Here is a 20,727-nt window from a genome sequence, read left to right on the forward strand (position 1 = left end):
AGCAGGAGCTGGGTCACCTATAGCCAAAAGGGCCCCAAAGAGCCCCTAGGGAGTCACCCAAGCTGACCTCATTTGCCTTTCCTGGACCCTTCCAGCACGTGAGCTGAGTCTTCTGCCCACACTGACGTGTGTTGCCTGGAAATACTTGGGCCTCCCTACCTGCCACTCAGAAGTTGCCTTCTTTGGGGAAAGGGCATAAAGCAGGAAATGAAAAGCAGCATCACAGGAAGGCAACACACATCCCGTATCATTAGGTGGGATGTTTTGCATGCACGAGTAGCTTGTCAGAAAATAGTCCCTGCTTCAAGGGATGCCTCTGGACATGGGGCAGCTAAGGCGCACTATAAAAGCCAGCCCATCTCCGTGCTCTCTCATCCACTTCTCTGGCCTTCTTCTCCTTGGGAACAAGGTGAGTGTGAAGCCCCTTCTTCTCCCCCTCATTCTCCAAAAGCAGATCTCAACTCCATGGACCTCTCAGCTGCTATCAGCTGTGTTCCACACCAAATCTTGGGGCTGCTGGTTGTGGGAGAGTCAAGGGGTAGAAGGTTTGTCATGGAGGAAGACTGGGCCTTCAGTATGATGGCTCCTGGGCTGGAGCCTAGAGTGTAGCCAGGCTCTGGTGGTTCTTTCTGGGCCCTGGCAGGATGAGACCAAGAAGGCCTCACACATCCCTGCACAGCCTCCAGCTCACAGCACTGCCTGTGCCTTGGTTCCCTCAGGGTGTGGTGACATGCTTTTCCTCATGCATGCCCATGTTCTGCTTCCTCTCTGCCCTCTCTCCCAGGTGCACCTCCTGCCCCCAGACATGTCCTGCTACGACCAGTGCCGGCCATGCCAGCCCTGCGGCCCAACCCCGCTGGCCAGCAGCTGCAACGAGCCCTGCGTCAGGCAGTGCCAGAACTCCACCATCGTCATCCAGCCCTCTCCTGTGGTGGTGACCCTGCCCGGACCCATCCTCAGCTCCTTCCCGCAGAACACTGCTGTGGGATCCTCCACCTCTGCTGCCGTTGGCAGCATCCTCAGCTGTGACGGAGTCCCCATCAACTCTGGATGCTGTGACCTCTCCTGTATTACCAGCCGCTACTGTGGCAGCAGGTGCCGCCCCTGCTAAAGATGCCAGACAGTGCCCCAGACCAGGACCCCAGGAACTCAGAACATGCTGCTGGACAAAAATGGATAAAAGAACAAACTTTGTGCCATTGTATTAAGAGGACCTGACCATCTCTGACTTGTCCTGTAAAGACAGACAGGAAGGGGCCTGCCTGGATTCTGTGACAACATGGCCGATGTATATCTATCCTGTTTTCCACACACTCTTGTTCTTTCTTTTCTTTCTTGCCCTCTGCTTTCCGTGAGGCCCCCAGAAACCAGCCTGGAGTGACCTGCTAGCCCCTCTCCACTTGTGGGCCAGGTAGATTGATGCCCTGTTGCAAGCCTGCCATTGGAAAAGCCGAACAGATTTTTGTCTGCTCCTGCTGTGCTATGATCTCGGGGCCTCCTCTTGGAGTCACCTCATTTCCCTCCTGAGACTTGATAAACATTTGCAGCAACCCTGAGTGTGTCCCTGTGTGGTCTTTTCCTCTGAATACAGATGACCAAGGGAGAAAACCATTCCTTAGTGGGAATAGGTTGAGGGCACTGCCTCATGCCTCTAGGCACTGGAATGCAGGACATACTGCAGCAATTCATCTTTCAGGCACTGTCTGTTGAAGCTGAGGAAGACATCCCTAGTTCTTCCACAGCCAATGGACACCAGTCCTTGACTTGTGACGTCTCCGCCTAGACAAGTGCTGTTGACATTGGAGGCCCCAGCTCTTGGGGAAGAGAGCTCCTATTGCTTTGGGTGGAGCTGTGCTGGGAATGGAGGCTCAGACAAAGATGTTCCCAAAGGACTGCAGAAACTGGGAATGGTTATTTGTCTTGGGGAAGGCCCTCTGTCTCTACTCCACTTTCATCTTTCCTCCACCACCTGATCATGGGCATCATGTCTGGGCATGGAGAGCAGGTAGAGCTTCCCTGTGCATCCCCATCATCCTTCAGCACAGCATCTGGCATGGCTCAGCTGTTGCCAAGATGTGTAGGGCTGAGGGGATCCACAAGTTCGTACTGCTACCAGTCACATCAGGCCACACACTGGAGCCCCCAGTCCCTGTGAACCCAAGCGGCTTTCTCTTCCCCAAGCTTGGGTCAACTTTCATCAGGCCCTGGAACTCAGTGGCCCTGTAGGTGGCAGAACCCCACCATGCTCCAGAAAAGACATTCTGTGGGTGCAGATATCCAGGTGAGTGAAAGACAAGAGAATAGGGAAAGTGTTTGGATACAGTCAAGGATCTTGCTCAGCATTATAGCCCTGCAGGCCAGGCTCAGAAGAGGCCCAGCACCAGAGCAGAAACGGACAATGGTGTTCCTGGTACCCCCTCCGCACCCATGCTCCGAAGGAGAGCAGGAAGTTCTCCTTCTTTCTCATGAGTTTCTCATGAGTTTCTTTCTCATGACTGAGGTGCTATGCAGTGCCTCGTGCGTGGCAATCGGAGAGCAACATTGTGAAGATGAGAAACTCAGTGATACCCTGGAGAAGGGGAAAAAATGTCTATGGCAGGCAGCTGGAAACACAAATGGTTCACCTGATGACATGGAAATTCTCCAGTGTTTGGGGAGCAATGGTGGTGGAGTACAAGTTCTCCAAGATGGTGAGCGGGCTGAGGAAAAAGTGCATTGGGATACTGGGGGGCTGGTCACTCCCCACAGTGACAAAGGGGGGCCATTCCCCATAGCCTTCAGAGAGATGAGGAGAAGGTAATGACAAAGAGGATGATGTGCCAGCCGGGATGGTCTGTTAAGCTCAGAAGAATGAATTCAGTCCCGAAGGTCCTGTTCTCCTTTGCCATGGCTCTAAGGTTTCAGAAGGGGATGATGTCAGACTGAGGTTTCATGTTGTAATAAGAGAAGCAGAAAACATCAACAAAAAGTCTTTTCCTTGCCTCTCATGGCCTCTCTTGATCTCTCATTTTCCCTCCATCTGCCCTCTCTCCCTCACACTCTACTTCCGTAGAGACAGCCATACAAACAGCTGTCCATCCTTCTCCAGGCATCCACCCATCCACTCTTCACTTCATGACCCTCCTGGAAAAAAGTACAAAGTACAAATTACAAAAGTACAAGCTACAAAGTACAGTCTTTCATTAGAAATATTAATGTTTTATTTTTATTTTTTTATTTCATCTTTGAAAAGAAATATTAATGTTTTTTTTTCATTGCTAGAGAAAGATTTCTTTGTGTCCCACAGTGCAGTATTACATTCAATAATTTTCTGCGTAAAAGAAGCTCCCAGCTCATAAAAATTCCAGCCAGACAACAAAAATACTGCTATACACTATCATCAGTATCAACCCAGTGATTTTTTTTTCAATCAAAGTGAAGAGAAATTAAGCTTCAGAATGTTGCAAAAGAAACAAAAAATAAATGAAATTTTAGAAGTATTTTTATTCTCTACATTTCCCAGTTCAGCTTTTTCTGTACAGGGTCACAGAATGCTCAGAAGAAGATGAAGAGAAAGAAGTTTAAATGTTTTCCTTAGTGGAACATTTTTATTCCAATATTAATTGCATCATTCCGATTCTCATCCTGGAATTTAACAGCTGTTTGATCAGCCCCAGCCATGTTCCCAGGCAAGAACAGGAGGGAAGGCATTGTTCCTGCAGAGGTGTTCAATGTCTCCAGAGAATCCTTGGGGCAATGATCCCGGGGGTAGATCAGACCCCTGCTGAGACAAGGCTGAGGCTGGTGCTGCCTTCCCCGAGAGCACAGAGGAAAGAGGGCCCATGGCTGCCCCCTGCTGGGAGCTGCCTCGGCCAAGCTTTTCTTTCTCCGGGTTGCTTCAATTCTTGCTCTTGCAAGCAGACAAAAGAGTTTCCTCAAGTCTGAGGACATCAAAACACCACATTCAGCATGCTTTGTGAGACAGAGGAAGCTTCATCAGCACAGCCTCGTTTCTCCTGCCTGGTCTCGGCATTTGCAGCCTGCAGGACACCCAGCTTGTCCCAGACATGCAATCCCCCACTGCCGCAGGAGCTGGTCATTATGACACTGCTCCCTGTGCAGGGGCTGAGGATGATCACACATGCCTCCAGCTCCCCTGAGGAGACATCAACGAACTCAGTGGGCTGTAGGTCTTCATTTATCTCTTGCTCTGATTGCTTACTGTGATGAACATGGAGAGCTCTTGGGCCTTTGGCACTAAGGGCTGCTCTATTTGTTCTGTCCCTTAGGCACAGGCTTTGGACATGAACTGGCTGAAGGTCTGGAGGTAACCTGGTGGCTGGGATGCAAATCCAGTTTATTGACTGACTCATTGAAGAGAGAGAAGAACCCTGCAAATCTCTGTCAGAACTACTTCTAGGGGTCTCTGGGCTGGGCTGGCCAGGGCTCCAAGCAAGCTGCTTTAACATGGGCTGGCAGGAATTTACTCACCCTGGGGCTGAGGGGCTGAGAGCCAGCCCCTAGGGGAGTCTTATCTCCCAGCAGGCTCTGCCCTATTCTGTCAGACTGGGAAGAGAGGAAAGTAGAGCCCTGCGGTCCAGGTCAGCCAGTCGGGGTCAGCCCTCTCTGCTCAGCCACAGACACCAGCCCGTTTGAGAAAGAGAATATGGCTGTCAGCTCTTGGAGTGAACAGGGGAAGCAGTGCAGCCAGGGGAGAGCTGAGGGCCCCATCCCAGAGCTCCGCCTTGCACACACACATCCCCTCCCCATCCGGGGTTGTTGCTCAGCCAGGGCAGCTCCCTGCACCAGGGTGTCACTCACAGCACAGAGGTACAAGGCGCTGTCAGAGAGCTCAACTCCCTTCAGCCGCAGAACACTGTATTTCCCATCAGTGTTCAGCTCCGTGGTGAAACGGTCTTTCTGCTTGGTGCCCTTTCCTGCTTGATAGGAAATCAGCTGAGGGGATTGTCCCTTCTTCTGCTGGTACCAGAGCAAGCCATTAAAGTAGGAGGTCTTGTATGTGCAATTGGTCTGGAAGGTGTTTCCCTGCTCCACGGTGACTTGTCCTTCTTCCTGGGTGACGGACACCTGCCCCATGGTTTCTGGAAGAAAGAGAAGGTCAGCAGCTCTGTGGGGAAATCTCCAGGCAGCCAAACAGGAGTGAATTCAGACCTGTGGGAGATAAGTCTCCCTATCCTTTACTGGGCTGGAAGGTCCCGAGGCCTGGGCACAGCAAGGTGTTTTGGGGGCAGAGCTCAGAGCTCCCTGGCCAGAGCGGACCCTGAGGAGAGCTGTGCTGTGTGCCTCCTCCTCCTGCCTGCTCTCCTTCTGCCCAGAGGACCAGGGCACAGCCTGTCATGCCTGGCTTTGTGTGCTGGGTCCAGCATCCTCCAGCAGGTTGAGGCGCCCATGCAGCTACTGGGAAAAGGTTCAACCTGCTTCCTCATCCCTCTCATCTCAGGGTGCTCCAAGGCTCAACAGTACAAACAAAGCTGAGGTGAGTGGTGGCAAGAGGGAGCCCTGGCTGTGCTGACAAGCAGAAGGACATTGGAGACCATGGCAGGAACACATCAAGCAGAAGACAGACTGGACACCCTGGTAATGTCCATGGGAGGAGAGCTTTAATGTCCCTGTATCCCCTTGGACACAATCCGGCTGTTTCTATAGGAAAGGGAGAAATGAGGGACTGCAGAGACTGATGAAATCTTCTCTGGTGACAGTAGGTGGACCAGAAGAGAGAGGCAGAAAAGAGATGGAATGAAAGGACGAGAGAAGCAGGAGAGGTCTCTTCTGCATCTCCTATTTACAAATTTTGAAGAATAACAGCATCTAGAAGGAACCGGTCCAAGAAGCAGAAACGGGAGCCAACATTTACCAACATTTTCCCTGTGATTCAAGAGTTGGTCCCCACATAAACATGGTAAGGCTGATGAGGGCTTCCTGGGGAAAGAAGATTTATGTCTTGATTAAAAGCCAGCACTTACCCAGCAGTTGCCCCAGGAAGGCAGTGAGGACGAGATACCCGCGGTGCATGCTGAGACCGACCCTCCTGTTTGCTGAGGGAGAGAGAGTCAGAAAAGCACCTCCCAGCCCCGAGAGAACAGAGCTGCCGGAAATGACTCTGCTGGGGGAACAAGGGGAGATTCAGTGACGAGAAATGTTCTGGTCTGACTGTGCCCAAAATGCTCCCTGGGGTTTCTCCCTCCTCCAGCAGGAGCAACCATTGAGGATTGTCACAGTCAGGGGTCCTGGGAACTCTGGGGGCCACATCATGGGAAGGGGCTGCTCTCATCTCCTCTCCCAGAGGGGTCCTCACCTCCTCAGCTACAACTGCCTTCTCTTCTGCACACGCACTGCTTGGCCATGGCTGATGTCAGGGCAGTCTTGCCCACTGAGCTTGTTCTTTTTACCCTGGGGTCCTCTGCTCCATGAGGATGTTCCTATTTCCTGTGTGAGGAGAAGACACCTCGATTTCTCTCCCACATCCCCAGAAAGAAGGGAGGAACCATGCTACGCAGCAGCCCAGGGTTTCTGGCTGTGTCCTGTTCTGGTGGGATAATATAGCTTTTCCAAGAGGAATGGGGCTCCAGTGTAGTGTGGGAAGCCACAAGCCCAGAGGGGACAAGGACCATGTGTTCCATGGGGTAAAGGGTGGGGAGTCATCAGGGAAAAGCATGTGGGTTCAGTGGGTCATGTGCACTCACACTGATGGGCCACAGGGGGCACCCACCCACGGCCACATCCCTGGCACTCTCTGCTTCCGTGATGCTTGGGCCCCCTCTATCACCACCCCTAACACCTTGTCTGGCTTGGCAGCACCTGGCTAGTTGTGTTGTCTTCCCCCATACCTCCCTCAGCACACCTCAAACGTGGAACTCTCAGACACCCAAAGGAATGACACTCCAAGCCCTGCAGACCCCAACTGTTCCTTTCATACACCCAGGCAGTGTGAACTTTCTCCCTCTCTCCAAAAAAATTTACTGCACGAAGCAGTGAATCCTCTTCACTGCCTGTGGTGGACCGAAACAGAAAGAGATTGTTCATGGAGAAGCTTGGGATCTGCATGGCAGCTCACCTGAGTAGCCACAGAGCTCTGCTCTCAACATCCTTTGGCACATGGTAGTGAGCATGTGGCAAGTCTGCAGGAGTGAAGCAACGTGTTGTTTGATGAATAGAGTTGTCCATTTCTAAGAAGAATTACACAAAATCCCAGAAAATCTCCAAAGATAACAATGCCAGTGAATCTCGGTAGGAGCAGGATCTGCAGATTGTGCCTTGCCCTGACAAGTGGTCTGTCTTATGTTCCTTTGGTAAACTCCACCGCAACCACTCCCTCGCTCCCCCTGCTCAGAAGAACTAGGGGAGAAGAAAGAAATTTGATATAAGGGAAAAGTAAGAGAGAAAAATAAGCAAGGGCCGCACAGAAGCACAGAGAGAAAAGAAAATTATTCTCTACTTCCCCTCAAAAAGTGATGTCTGGCCATCTCCTGGGAAGCAGGGCCTCAATACTCATAGCGGTCGTTTGGGAGGACAGATGTCTTCATAATGAGACCTCCCCCCTTTCCTTCCCCTTTCCCAACATTTATTGTTGAGCGTGACATCACATGGTATGGAATATCCCTTTGGTTGGTTTAGGTCAGCTGCCCTGGTGATGTCCCCTCCTTTGCCTATGCTATTCCCTTTTTCTTTCTTGTGTTTCCTCCAGCTAATGGTATTTTAATCAGTACTGGAAGGCCACCCTTGCTGGCATCCATCTACATTCACAATCCACCCTCAAGAAAACAATTAAAGTCACAATTTCTAGTTCGAATTTTTCATGTTCCAGACTGTGCGCATTGCCTTGTGTTCTTTTACTTGTTCAAGAAGAGTTCGGCTCCATTTGGCTCTCGAATATATCACCTAGCAACGCAATATGAATAGACAGCTGAAAAACAAAGATTAGGAGTATTCTAATGTGAACTCACCGTGTACTATCCTAATTACAAGAGTAAAAATCACGCCCCTATACTGTGAGACCCCAGCCCAACAAGGGACCCTTCCTCTGTGAGGATGCGCAGAATGATTCTGTCATGGCAGCACTATGCTAATCATGTAACCATTCGGAGGGGTGGGGATTGTACAAACATGCAAATGTATTGAGAATGGGTTTTATGAAAGCTGAACAAAAAGTCTTAAGAGGTGCCAGGTTTGTGGGAAACCACCAGGTACCCAGACTTGCACTATTCTGAAATAAACAATCTCTTGACCTTGTGTGTGGATTGGCTCATAGTACACCGGGTAAGAAATCTGGACTTTTTACCTGGTTGTGTCTCCTCCCACCTTCACCTGCACCTCCAGCCTCCTTGGTGGAGGGTAGCGTGAGAAGCTGAAAAGTCCTCGACTTCGTCTAAGCACTGTTCTGCAACAGCCAAAACATCTGCATCTTTGGCTGATAATTCCCTTTTCAACCTTCTGTTTTCTTCCTCTAAACTTCCAGCCCGTTCCTTCTCAATTTTCCACGTTGCAGCTAACAACCAGCACACTCCTTCCTTCCTTTTGTCTTTCCTTACCATACACGCATCCTTCCATTTATTAAATTCATTCCCTGAGGCATTTGGATTGTGGTGTATTGACCTTAGCCACTCCTGCTTTGCATCTTGCCATCCATTTCCAAGAAAACCCTTCCACAGTGTGGCCCATTTATCAAGGGAACCATTCCTTATTCTAACACAAGGATCCTGCTGACTACACCCAGGTCTGTCTCCCAACACTACAGAGCACTGGCAGGTTCTTTAGGGATCCTTGGCAGAAGGAGGACTGGCCACAGGTTGTGGTTATAACTAGAGATTTATTATTACATAAGAAATTACTAGAAATACTAAAAATTACTACAAAATCCTAAAGATTACTACAAATAAATTACTAGTTGAATTACTAGAGTGATAACACTAATGCCCTTTCTCACCACAATGGTGGGTGTCTCCACATGCTGGGGCCAGTGAGAGGGAGAGACAAGGGGGCAGGGGTGCACCTTAACAGCCCCCTTCCACATTATGGATATTTGCCTTACTGTTGGTTATGCTAACCACACTGCCAGGCATCAGGAGCAGGGGCTGCCACTCACACCTGGCTCACCACAAGCCCCACGTGTCCTTGCTGGGCAGGCTCAGCTCAGAGCTCCATGCAAACTGTGATGAGAGGGAGCTGCTCCTCACAGCACCCGCACCTTCCTGTATAAAGCTGCATGCTGCAGGCACCAGTGTGGTTTCAGCGCACACAGGTAGACAGCGCTGTCCTGGAGCTTGGCATCTTGCACGTGGAGAAGCACCTGGGAGTTCTCCATGGAGAGCACAGAGGAGATCCTCCCGGAATGCACATGAGGCTTGGACTTGCTCACCTGCAGCAAGATCTGAGGGGACTGGGTCGGGCGCTGCTGATACCAGAAGATGTAGGGAGCAGAGCTGCTGGTGGAGAAATTGCAGTGCAGAGTTGCGTTGTGTCCCACGTGGATGGTGGTTTCTTGTGCAAACTGCAGCACAGAGTCCTTCTGTGCATGACCTGCAAAGCCAGAACAGCATTTCAGCACTGCTTGAAGGTGTGTCTCTTCTCCCCCTTTCTCTCCTGTCTCTCATTTCACCAGCTTGCTCACTGTCTCCTCTCTCCATCTCCCTTTTCAGGGGCTGTAAAATGCTGAGCTAAGTACACAGGCACTCTTCTTTCTGCAGATGCTGTTTAATTCCCATACCCAAGTCTGTCAGCTTACCGACTTTTTAGCAGTACCTCACCAGGCTTTGAGTCCATACATACCTATCAACAATGCATGTAAGAATGCTAGGCATCTGCAAAGGAAAAGTCTAGATGCTTATTCCTCCCTGCACACTTATTGCTCCTGACATCTCCCAGACTGTCTCCTTTACTGGTCTGCAGCCCCTGCTCTCCCTACAGAAAACACTTGCAGTTCTTCCAGGGAGGCAGGACTCCAATTTCCCCCCTCCAGAAATGATGGGATGCCATCTTGCCCCTAGCTTGCCCTCCTGAAAGTCACATCTCACCAAAGTCTGACAGTGCCATCAAGGCTGCCAGAAAAAGCAGGACCATGTCACGCTCTCGCCTTCACAGGGTGCCCACGGAGTGCCCGGAAAGAAGGAGCTCAAGCTTGCGAGTTCACTTCCCCCTCTGCCAGCTCAAAGCAGCCTCTGAACCTCAGCACAGAGGGTGGAGCAAAGCTCTCCCCCTGCTGCTCCTTGGGGCTCACCTCTGCCACAGCAAGGCTCTCAAGAGAGGGATGGGCCAGTGGTTAAAGCAGTCAGAAAGGAATCCAGCCAATCTTTGCTGTGCCCCAGGTTCCCCATTGCCAGTCACAGGTTTTCCAGCACCGCGAGCTTCACACTTGTGCCGTTAGCTCACAGCTGCAGGCCTGTGAAGGCCAGGACATTTCACTTGGTCAGCGGTAAGGCAAAAGGACACCAACATGGCCACTGTGTGCTTCCCTCTTTTTGCCCCTTCTGGCAGGTGGGCAGCCCCAGCAAGGGGCAAGTGTCCCCAGTGGTTTCCCGCTGCCATCCTGTACCCGGCCAGACACAGAGGCCTGCACCCAGCTCTGCTGTCTATGGAGATGGGATTGCCTCCCCCCCCTCCACCCAACCCCCTCAGGAGAGCTACACTCTCCCTCTGGCAGGGAAGGACGCCCCACCACAGCTCTCTGCTCAGCAGTCAGCACCTCTGCACACACAGACAGGAGTGAATCCTGCTCCAAGGGCACACCTTCAACGGCGCTGACTAGTGCAGCAAACTCCTCAACGCCTCAGTCCTTTGGCAAGATCCAAGGTTCCAAAAGGTGTCACTAGAGGCAGTGTCCAGCACAGACATTTGTTGTGTTGCCAGGACGTCATCTCAGCGCCAGAGGTGCTGGATTTGGGCTTGGGACAAAGCCTGTACAACAAGCTCCTGAAACGAGACCACTGCAGAAAACGGAGGAAACCCAACGTGGCTGTTCCGATGCTCCCTCGGGCCCGTGCTGTTTAACTCCGGGCCCTGCAAGGGGACTTCCAAGCACCGGCAGCGCCCCCACGTGGCTCCGGCTGTGGCTGTGCCCCCGCCTCGCCCCCGCCCCACCTGCCCGGCCCCACGCACTGCTGGGCACCCCCTGACCCCCCCAGCTCCGCAGGCCGTTGGCTGCCTTTGCTGCAAGGGCGCGCTGCTGGCTCGTGTGTGGCTGGGTGCCTCCTGCACCCAAAACCCTTTCCTGAGGCTCTGCTTCCTCGGCAGCCAGCCCCCACCCCGCATTACTCTGGGGGTGCTTCCTGCCCAAGAGGAAAATCCTTTTCTTTGCTCCTTTGCACCATCCTGAGGCTCTGGTCAGCCCCCCTCTCCAGCCTTCCTGCATTCTCCGAAGCCCCCTTGTGACCTACGCTGTCACCACCTGTGTGCCCCGGTTGGGGACCATGCACAAACTGGCCAAGGGTGCCCTCCTTCCGACTGCTCTTGGCCTTAATGAAAGCATTCAGCAGGACTGGATGTCTCTGGCATTGCCAGCTGCTACTCAGGCAGAAGGTGCCCTGCATGCCAAAGCTGCTGGTCAGGGCCCCTTGGAAGGGCTCCCAGGAACTATGAACATGGTGTTTGATGGTCAGCCATGCTGAAGCACTCCAAATGCTTAGCATTTGTCTGGCACAAGGGGGGGATCAGTTTACTCTTGGCACTGTGTGATCCCTTTGCTGTGAAATCCCACACAGGGAGGAGCGACAGCTGCCCCTGTGCCGTCAGGAGAACCAGCCTGACGTGGGCTGGATGGGAATCTGTGCCCTCTGCGATGCATTTCTGAGACAATGCTGGCAGGTCTTTATAGACAGGTGTGAGGAGATGGGCCTGGCTCCGGCACTGACTCCCAGGAGGACCTGGCAGTGTCCAGGGGTGGAAATCCCTCACTGACAGGCACTATCAGGAGCCTCACAGCAGTCTGCTTCTCCTATACATCCCAAGGTCATCGATGGACAGCCTCGCTGAGGCACTCCAAACATTGTTACCCTGAATTAAACCAGGAACCCAAACTGTCCTGATACGGTCCTTGTTGGGGCCTGAAGTTGGCAGTACCAGAGGGTGATTGTTGCAGCGTGAGGAAAAGGAGGGCTCAGGAGAAAGGAGCTGTGTTTCAGTGCCTCTTCCCTGGACACATCTCTGCCAGGCTGGTGCCATCTCCGTTCAGCGGCTCTCAGGCTCCTTCTGACCCTGGGAACCTGCTCCCCTGCACGACTCATGCACAGAGCAGGGGAGAGTGCTGTCACTGTGCACATTCCCTCGAGATAAAGGGGAAACAAGGACACACGCACGTGCTCATCTATAGCTGCATGGAGCCATGCACAAATCTGTGCACCCACATGCGTTCACACAGAGCCAGCTGCACACAGGTTGTCACAAGACAAGAGCAGATGTGTGAACACAAGCAAGCAGGCCCTCAGGTGACTGCACAAGGTGAGCCTATGAGGAGAGGTGCTATATTCTGGACCTCGTTCTCATAGCAGCTGGGGCTGGTGGGAATGTGAAGCTCAAGGGCAGCCTTGGCTGCAGTGACTGTGAAATAGTGGAATTGATGATCCTGAGCACAGCGAGGAGGAAGCCAACAGACTTCATGCACTGGACTTCTGGAGAGCAGACTTTGGCCTGCTCAGGCATCTGCTTGGCCGTGTACCATGATACAATGCCCTGAAGGGGAGATGGGCCCAAGAAGGCTGGTTAATATTCAAGGATCACCTCCTCCAAGCTCAGGAGTGATGCATCCCAACAAAGACAGAGTCAGGCAAAATGCCAGGAGACCTGCGTGGATGAACATGGAGCAACTGGCTAAACTCAAACATGACAGAGAAGGCCACAGAGGGTGGGAGCAAGGACAGGTAACATGGAAACAATACCGAGACATTGTCTGATGAGTAAGTTAGGAGAGCTCAATCTGCTCTAATTAGATTAGAGAGCTAATCTCTGCTCTGCTTCACTGAGACCCCACCTGGAGTGCTGTGTTCAGCTTTGGGGCCCCCAGCATGAGAAAGATATAGACCTGTTAGAGTGGGTCCAGAGGAGAGCCATGAAGATGATCAGAGGGGACCTGTCCAGCACTTCCGGTGAGTCTTCTGCCCTCACTGATGCATTCCTGTCCTAGAAATCCTTGGACATTTCATCCCAGCAATCTAAAGAAACCATTGCTGTGGAATGGCCATGGCCTAGATCTGGAAATGAAAAGGCAGCAGTGCAGGAAACCAACACACAGACCATAACATTTGTTGGAATGGTTTGCATTCAAGATGAGCTTGTCAGAAAATTGTTACCTCTGCCAAGGGTGCCCCTGGGCCTGCAGCAATGAAGTACCAGTATAAAAGGCAGCCCAGCTCCCTGCTCTCTCATCCAATTCTCTCACCTCATCCTCCTTGGGAACCAGGTGAGTCTGAAGCCCTCTCTCCTCCTCTTCTGAACTAGAAGGGATCTTGCATCAATAGACATCACATCTGATGGTGGTTCAGTGCTATGCTGGGTCTTGGAGTTCTTTGCCATGGGAGAGGGGTGGAGGGAGACATTCTGTGTAGAGAGAGGCTGGGACATGGTGCTGAGGCAGCTTTTTGGATTACGCGCTACGGGATTGTCTCATTGGTTCAGGCTGCTCTTTGGAGGGCCCTGTCAGGACAAAGCGATGAAGACCATGAGCCTCCTGGCACAGCCTCCACATCCACCCTCAGCAGTTGTCTTGGCTCCTTTGTTTTGGGTAACAGGGCTGCTCCTCACCTACCCACGCGCTCTGCTTCCTCTCTGCCCTCTCTCCCAGGTGCATCTCCAGCCCCAAGACATGTCCTGCTACAACCAGTGCCTGCCATGCCGGCCCTGTGGCCCGACCCCGCTGGCCAGCAGCTGCAACGAGCCCTGCGTCAGGCAGTGCCAGAACTCCACCGTCGTCATTGAGCCCTCTCCTGTGGTGGTGACCCTGCCCGGACCCATCCTCAGCTCCTTCCCGCAGAACACCGTTGTGGGATCCTCCACCTCTGCTGCCGTTGGCAGCATCCTCAGCTGTGACGGAGTCCCCATCACCTCTGGCTGCTGTGACCTCTCGGGCATTTCCAGCCGCTACGGTGGCAGAAGGTGCCTGCCCTGCTAAAGCCACTGGCCATGGCCCTGGGGTTTCAGCACGACCATGGTGCTGGACAATAGAAGGAGGAATCTTCAGGCCATTGCTTGCAGAATGACTGACCTTCCTCACCAGAGGAGGTAACATTGGCAGGAGCCAGACCAGAGGCTACCCTGAGATTTCTGAAAACATGGCCCATGTCTCTCCTTCTATCCCTCCACCTACCTCCTTCTCTCCCTTTTCTTTGTGTTCTTCTCCTCCCTTGGGCTGTGGGGCTCCTCAGATCCAGCCCTCCCACTGCGGTAATAGCAGACACATGCCCTGCATGATCTGCGCCATGGGCAAGGGACGCTGTCTCTTGGTAGGCCCTGGTGATGCCTGCACTGAAGGGCCTCTGCTCAGAGTGACCTGCTTTTCCTCTGTACACTCATTAAAGATTTCTGCATCCCAGCCTTGGCTGTAGATGTTATTTTCCCTCCGTGTATGCCCTCTTGAGCTGCCCAGGGAGAATGGTTTTGCCCTTGCTGGGTACAAGATGGGTGTTTAAGTAGCCTCTTCCCCACTCCCTGAAGAATGGGAGGTTGCGACACGCTGCAGAGAGTCCTCTCTTAGGCACTGCCCCTTGCAGCTTCAGAAGACATCCCTGGCTTTCACAGAGCAAGGGGCAATCTACTCTTGCCTTGCAGCGTCTCTGCCCACAGCTCCCCCTGTCCTGCAAACAGAGAGCACAATCTCTGCTGTCCTCACGGGAAAAGCTACGAGTCTGTGGGAGGCTGTGGAGGCTGAGCACCCTGCAGGCTCTTAGGAACGGGCTTCCTCTTGCTCAGGACAGTGCTGTGCGGGGTAAGCAGGTGGGGACAGAAGACGGATGGCAGATGTGGGGAATGGGTGGAATAAGTGCAGGGATGCCCCACCGCTTCTACTCCACCTTCATCTCCCCTCTTTTGCCCCACCTCAGGGCTATGGCCAGCACACATGGGCATGTGCGGCAGGAACATGAGGCCCAACTCCCCCTGGCACAGCACTTGGCAGGGCCCAGGTGGTGGCACACATGCAGGGCCGACCCCCTTCACAAGTCAGCATTGGTGTTAGCCGTAATGGACCATACGCGGCAATCTCCAGTCCCTGAGGACCCTGCACCCCCATGGGCTGGCTCAGTGCAAAGACAGCAAGCAGTTTGCATGCCTCCACGCTGCTCTGTGCTGCCCACTTGCCCCCAGGCATGCAGCAGCTTTCCTCAGGCCCAGGACCTGCACTCACAGGGACTTCCTCACGCTCGTTTCCACTTTTCCTGACCGTTTGTTTTGCTCCCGCTCAGGCAGAAGGTTGTTTCTCTGTTTCTTCCTTTGGTTATGTAGAGGCTATCTTCAGGATGTTTGCAGCGCTCTGGTGCCCAGCTGCACTTCAAGGATGCCCATTGTTTCCAGGCCCCGTTCGACTGCTGGCAGACATCTTTCCTGTCAGTGCTTTGCAGCCCCCTGATGTCTGCAGCTTCTCATTAGAGCCTGGTTACCTCTGTAACAGCTCCCATCAGCAGGGCACACTGTCCCTGCTCGATTACAGAGCTGTTTCCTTAGAGATCCACGTATGGCCCTGCTTGGTACAGCCTTGTCATGTCCATTAGGAATCAACCATGCAGGCAAGAGAGAAGAGCCAAAGGTGTGCTGGGGTGGACCCTTTGTCTTTCCTGGTGTCAGAGGAATGGAACCAGCCACAGCTGCAAGAGAACGTAACCAGTTTAGCCCAGGTGAAGGAATGGCACTGCCAGGGCTAAGGTGTGGGGTAGACCACAGGAAAGAGACCCAGGCAGAGCTCTGAGAAACATTTCTGGTTTGTTGGATGGCCCATTGCCCTGGAAGGGCTTGGCCTGTGTTACAACTCAATACAGGACTGGTAGATCCTGGAGACATTGGTTTCTTAATTGCCCTACTGTTTATTGCCTACCTTCAATGCCCCAGGAGACAGTATGTCAACCTTGGGTGAAGTTCTTGGTGTGTCGTTGGCAAATGGATAAAACTGTGGGTGGATTCTGCTTCTGTGTTTGCACAAGGCAGCTTAGCTTGGATGAGACACCCACTAAGCTGAGCAAACCCCTTTGCTGTGAAATTCCTCATGTGGAGCTACCCCTTTGCCTTCAGGAGAACCAGCCTGACGTGGGCTGGATGGGAATCTGTGCCCTCTGCGATGCATTTCTGAGACAATGCTGGCAGGCCTTTATAGACAGGTGTGAGGAGATGGGCCTGGCTCCGGCACTGACTCCCAGGAGGACCTGGCAGTGTCCAGGGGTGGAAATCCCTCACTGACAGGCACTATCAGGAGCCTCACAGCAGTCTGCTTCTCCTATACATCCCAAGGTGTTCGATGGACAGCCACGCTGAGGCACTCCAAACATTGTTACCTTGAATTAAACCAAGGACCCAAACTGTTGGCAGTACCAGAGGGTGATAGTTGCAGCGTGAGGAAAAGGAGGACTCAGGAGAAAGGAGCTGTGTTTCGGTGCCTCTTCCCTGGACACATCTCTGCCAGGCTGGTGCCATCTCCGTTCATCTGCACCCAGGCTCCAGACCCTTTCAGCAGAACTGGAGTGCCTTGGAGGGGCCGGGCTGGCGGGGGAACCCCCGGGGCTGCGGGGCGAGGTGGTCCCGGCGGGCGGAGCGGCAGCGCCCCCTGGGGGCTGTGCCCCTGCCTCGCCCCCGCCACACACGCCCGGCCCCGCCCGCCACGGTTCCTGCCCGGCCGCAGCCCCGGCTCCTCTCCCCGTGGCTCTCAGGGCGCAGTAATACACCGCCGCGTCCCGAAGCCGGGGCTGGGCGAGCCACAGGGCGCTGGACCGGCGGTCTGCTGCCACCCACAGCCACCCCTCCGGGTCTGACACTGGTCTGGAGTCCTTGGGACTGCTCACGAGCAATGCGGGTCCTCGGCCCGGGAGCTGACGGTACCACTGGATGTACTCGCCGGTTTGGATGTTGGGGTGTGAGCAGGTGATGTTGATGCCGGTGCCATCCCTGGTCTCTGCCCACGGCTCCTGCTGCACCTGGGCTCTGCCTGTAGCCACTGCCAAGAAGAAAAGGAGGAGAAAACTCAGAAAAGGGCTTTTCTGCTACTGAAATTGTCATGTGGGGGGAGGGAAGACGAAAACGGTTGACAGCTGATGGGAGCATTTTCTCAGAAGAAAGCACACAAAGGCATTTCTCCGGGAATGGTTATTTGGGGACCAGGTCGGAGCAGGGCTGTTTGGAAGGAGGGTCCGAGCCGGGCCAGGAGGAGAAGGGAAGCAGGCAGGAATGAGTGGGGGTGTGCCGAAAGGAGAGGAGGAAGGCAGGGAGCAAGGCAAGGTGGGAGGGAACGGCCGGCTGAGCTCGCTGGAGGCAGACGGGACGGCTGCAGAGGGAGGACAGAGGGGAGCGAGGTCCGTGAGAAGCCGGCGGGCCAGCAGCGAGGGCAGCCCCGGCCCCCCGCAGCCCCCGTCCCGGCCCCGCCGCCGGCAGCCCCGCGCACCCAGGAGCACCGCGGCCAGCCCCGCCAGCCCTGCGGCCCGGCCCTGCCGCATCCCGCCGCTCCGCCGCCCGCGCCGCGCTGCCCCCGCCAGCCCCGGCTCTGCTCCGCCCGCGGCGCCTCCTCCCCGCCGCCGCCGCCCGGCGCCGCCAGCTCCGCCCCGGGGCCGCTCGGGGGCTGGCCCGGGCTGCGAGTGCTGGGCGCCTGGGGGCGGGCAGGGCTTGGGCTGCTGCCAGCGGGGCTCTGCCCGTCCTGCAGCCCAGCCCGGGATAGGAGAGGCAGTGGGAGAGGGAGCGAGAGGGAGAGGGAGCGGAGACAGCAGCTGCCCGTCTGCTAAGGCATCTCCTTTGCGAGGGGGAAGGGGAGAAGAGGGGAGTGAACGGGGTAGGAAATGAGGAGGGAGAGAGGAGAGAAGAGGGAGAGGAGAAAGCAGCTGCCTGCCTGAAGCATCCCCAGGAAGAGGGCAGGTGGAGGGCAACGGGTTAGGTCCGTCTGGGCCTGGGAGCTTGGCACTGTGGTGCGCTGGTTTCCTGGCTGTGGCCGGCACTGTCGCAGGTGCGGAAAGCCAGCAGCAGGAACGGGTCCGGAGACAGAGTGCCCCGACAGCACCCCAAACCTCTCGGGCCCTGCTGTGTAGCGCTGCCCATTGAGCTGTCATCGCCGGTCATAGGTCTCTGCCCAGACTGAGAGGCCCGGCTGCCCCTTTCCCCTTTACAGGCTCTACTGCTATTGAAGTTGAGCACGTACCCGTGAGACACACAGACAGTGACATGCACGCCCCATTTGGGGAAGATAAATCCAGGCCGGTACCCCCATTAGCTGCTTTTGGAGACCCCAAACACTCCTGCTGCATTTGCCTGGAGGCAGAGACCCCCCCTTCCCTGCTCCAGGAGCTGCAAGGGACACCCTGGCTCCAGCAGCTGACAGCACAGGCCAGGAGTGGCCTCACCCCCAGTCTGACTCCAGCACCTGGTGCCAAATCCACTCCTGCTGCTCCACCAGCAGCTGGCACTTTCTCCTTGCAGCACACATGCACATGGGACAGAGCGAGATTCTGCAGAGGTAAGGAAAGATTCCAGAAGAGGACAGGACAGACGGCGGTGCTCAGGTGCAGGGCCCAGCCACACAAGTGCATGGAGCAGCCCCTTTTACACCCTGCTCTGTCTGCCCTGGTGTGCTCCTCCTGGCTCTCCTTGCCCTGCATGTCCCCTCCTGGGGTTGTATAGGTCTGTCCTGCACCCATCCCAGCCTATGTCCTGGCCCACAGCTGTAGGAGGTGCAAGGCCCAGGCTGATCTTCCTGGCAGTGGCACCTGTGGCTTCTTGATAGGCCAACAACTGGTGTGAATGGTGAGGTTTGTCTCTTGTCATTGCCTCTGTGTTTGTTTTCTCTGGTCTCGGTCTCTGTATGCTTGTTGAATGCCTCCTCTTTTCTTAGCATCCCAATTGACAAGGTCCCCAATCTGATAACCTCACTGGCATAAACACATCCACAGCCTCATGTACCCCCCGCAAGTGGTGCAACTGCCCAGGTTTGGTCTCCTCACTGCCTCCCTCGTCATCTGTCGGTCAGGATTGTGACCCTGCGTGTTCTTTCGAGGTTCATGCTGTTCTTTCTCTCCACAACCCAGGGAGGTTGTGGAGTCTCCTTCTCTGGAGATATTCAAGGCCTGTCTGGATGCCTACCTGGGTAATCTGGAGCTTGGAGGGAGTCTTGATGCTGTGCCAGCACTGCTCCGCAGTAGCCCAAACATTGGTGCAATGGCAGTGCTGTTCTTGCTCCAAGTGCAGAGCACAGCACTGTTGGGGCTGCTGTGGGGAACGTTAACTCCATCCCAGGCAGCCCCATTACAGGCAAGTGCCCACAAGAGAGGAACCTGTGCATGAACGTGACACAGTGTGCACTCAGCTGAGACCCCATCGGGAAACAAGCCCAACAGTTTCTGGACAGTATTTAGACGAGGTACATGGTTTGAAATGGTACCCAGAGAGACTGCACAGAGAAGGGAGATGGACTGGGAGCCTTGCAGAAGGCACTAGAGCCAGGGCTTTTGGCAAGACAATGTCAGCTTTCCTGGGCTTTGCACTTAGGCGCTAAGAAACCCATTTGTTAGCCTGAGTAGCAGCAGTAAGGGAATGTGCTGGAGTACACCATGGTGAGCACTGGTTGGTGTCAAGAGAGACAAAAGCTTCCATCTTATAAGTACAAGCTGTATGATTTCTTTATTTATTTTTTAACTGTAAAATGGAAGATATGAGAGTGAAGAAAGAAGTCTCTATGGACAGGATCTGCACTGTGTGTCTTGTTAAAATCCACCTCGCTCTGTCTGATGCTGCAAAAAAGCAAGGTCACCTGCACATGAAAGATTTACTTGCTGTCTACATTTCTCTTCTTGTTCTTTCTAAATAAAACAGTGTCCTGTTGGGCCTTTCTTTTGAGATCCAGAAAGGCCCTGAACAGCCTAGCCCCCCCCATACAGACATCCCTGGATCAGAGCAGGAGGAGGCAAAACAGGCCATCAGGTTTTCCCTGAGGGCAGTGTCAGGAGGGGTAGGGTCACAGGCAGGAGCTGAGTCACCTCTGGCCAAAATATCTTTAAAGAGACCCTAAGGAGTCACCCAGGCTAACATCATTTGCCTTTCCTGGACTCTTCCAGCACGTGAGCTGAGTCTTCTGCCCACACTGACGTGTGTTGCCTGGAAATACTTGGGCCTCCCAACCTGCCACTCAGAAGTTGCCTTCTTTGGGGAAAGGGCATAAAGCAGGAAATGAAAAGCAGCATCACAGGAAGGCAACACACAGCCCATATCATTAACTGGGATGTTTTGCATGAACGAGTAGCTTGTCAGAAAACAGTCCCTGCTTCAAGGGATGCCTCTGGACATGGGGCAGCTAAGGCCCAGTATAAAAGCCAGCCCAGGTCTGTGCTCTCTCATCCACTTCTCTGGCCTTCTTCTCCTTGGGAACAAGGTGAGTGTGAAGCCCCTTCTTCTCCCCCTCATTCTCCAAAAGCAGACCTTAGCTCCATGGACCTTTCAGCTGCTATCAGCTGTGTTCCATGCCAAATCTTGGGGCTGCTGGTTGTGGGAGAGTCAAGGGGTAGAAGGTTTGTCATGGAGGAAGACTGGGCCTTCAGTATGATGGCTCCTGGGCTGGAGCCTAGGCTG

At 54.1% G+C, this 20,727-nt stretch overlaps 3 protein-coding genes and 1 gene segment (V, D, J or C); 1 reads left to right on the forward strand and 3 right to left on the reverse strand.

Annotated features, from left to right (window-relative positions):
* The window catches only part of LOC308181526 (M1-specific T cell receptor alpha chain-like), a 401,071-nt gene extending 393,959 nt beyond the window's left edge, over positions 1-7,112 (reverse strand). The window contains exons 1-3 of the mRNA XM_080564916.1: positions 7,055-7,112; positions 5,964-6,035; positions 4,801-5,081 (exon numbers count right to left, since the gene is read on the reverse strand). Of these exons, the coding sequence (XP_080421042.1) occupies positions 4,801-5,081; positions 5,964-6,035; positions 7,055-7,109 (408 nt within the window). The 5' untranslated portion in view covers positions 7,110-7,112. The remainder of the gene's footprint in view (positions 1-4,800; positions 5,082-5,963; positions 6,036-7,054) is intronic.
* The window catches only part of LOC308181537 (feather keratin Cos1-2-like), a 22,528-nt gene continuing 1,801 nt past the window's right edge, over positions 1-20,727 (forward strand). Inside the window, exons 1-2 of one of the 3 annotated variants that reach the window (XM_080564930.1) lie at positions 1-409; positions 13,769-14,297. In XM_080564930.1, coding sequence (XP_080421056.1) covers positions 311-409; positions 13,769-14,095 — 426 coding nt within the window. In that variant the 5' untranslated portion in view covers positions 1-310 and the 3' untranslated portion in view covers positions 14,096-14,297. Of the gene's footprint in view, positions 410-13,768; positions 14,298-19,294; positions 20,531-20,727 lie in introns of those variants that run through there. The other 2 variants (XM_080564929.1, XM_080564928.1) reach the window with 2 other exon arrangements.
* Positions 7,338-10,139, reverse strand: LOC308181574 (T cell receptor alpha variable 8-4-like). The segment is given in 3 exons: positions 10,011-10,139; positions 9,356-9,516; positions 7,338-7,903 (listed from the first exon to the last, which is right to left on the reverse strand).
* The window catches only part of LOC308181527 (uncharacterized protein), a 17,773-nt gene continuing 13,343 nt past the window's right edge, over positions 16,298-20,727 (reverse strand). The window contains exons 1-2 of one of the 2 annotated variants that reach the window (XM_080564918.1): positions 18,715-19,161; positions 16,298-17,119 (exon numbers count right to left, since the gene is read on the reverse strand). In XM_080564918.1, the coding sequence (XP_080421044.1) occupies positions 16,470-17,119; positions 18,715-19,000 (936 nt within the window). In that variant the 5' untranslated portion in view covers positions 19,001-19,161 and the 3' untranslated portion in view covers positions 16,298-16,469. Of the gene's footprint in view, positions 17,120-18,714; positions 19,162-20,727 lie in introns of those variants that run through there. The other variant, XM_080564917.1, reaches the window with a different exon arrangement.

This window comes from Anser brachyrhynchus, assembly GCF_964034855.1.
Source record: "Anser brachyrhynchus genome assembly, chromosome: 22".
In the NCBI taxonomy this organism is placed as follows: Eukaryota; Metazoa; Chordata; class Aves; order Anseriformes; family Anatidae; genus Anser; species Anser brachyrhynchus.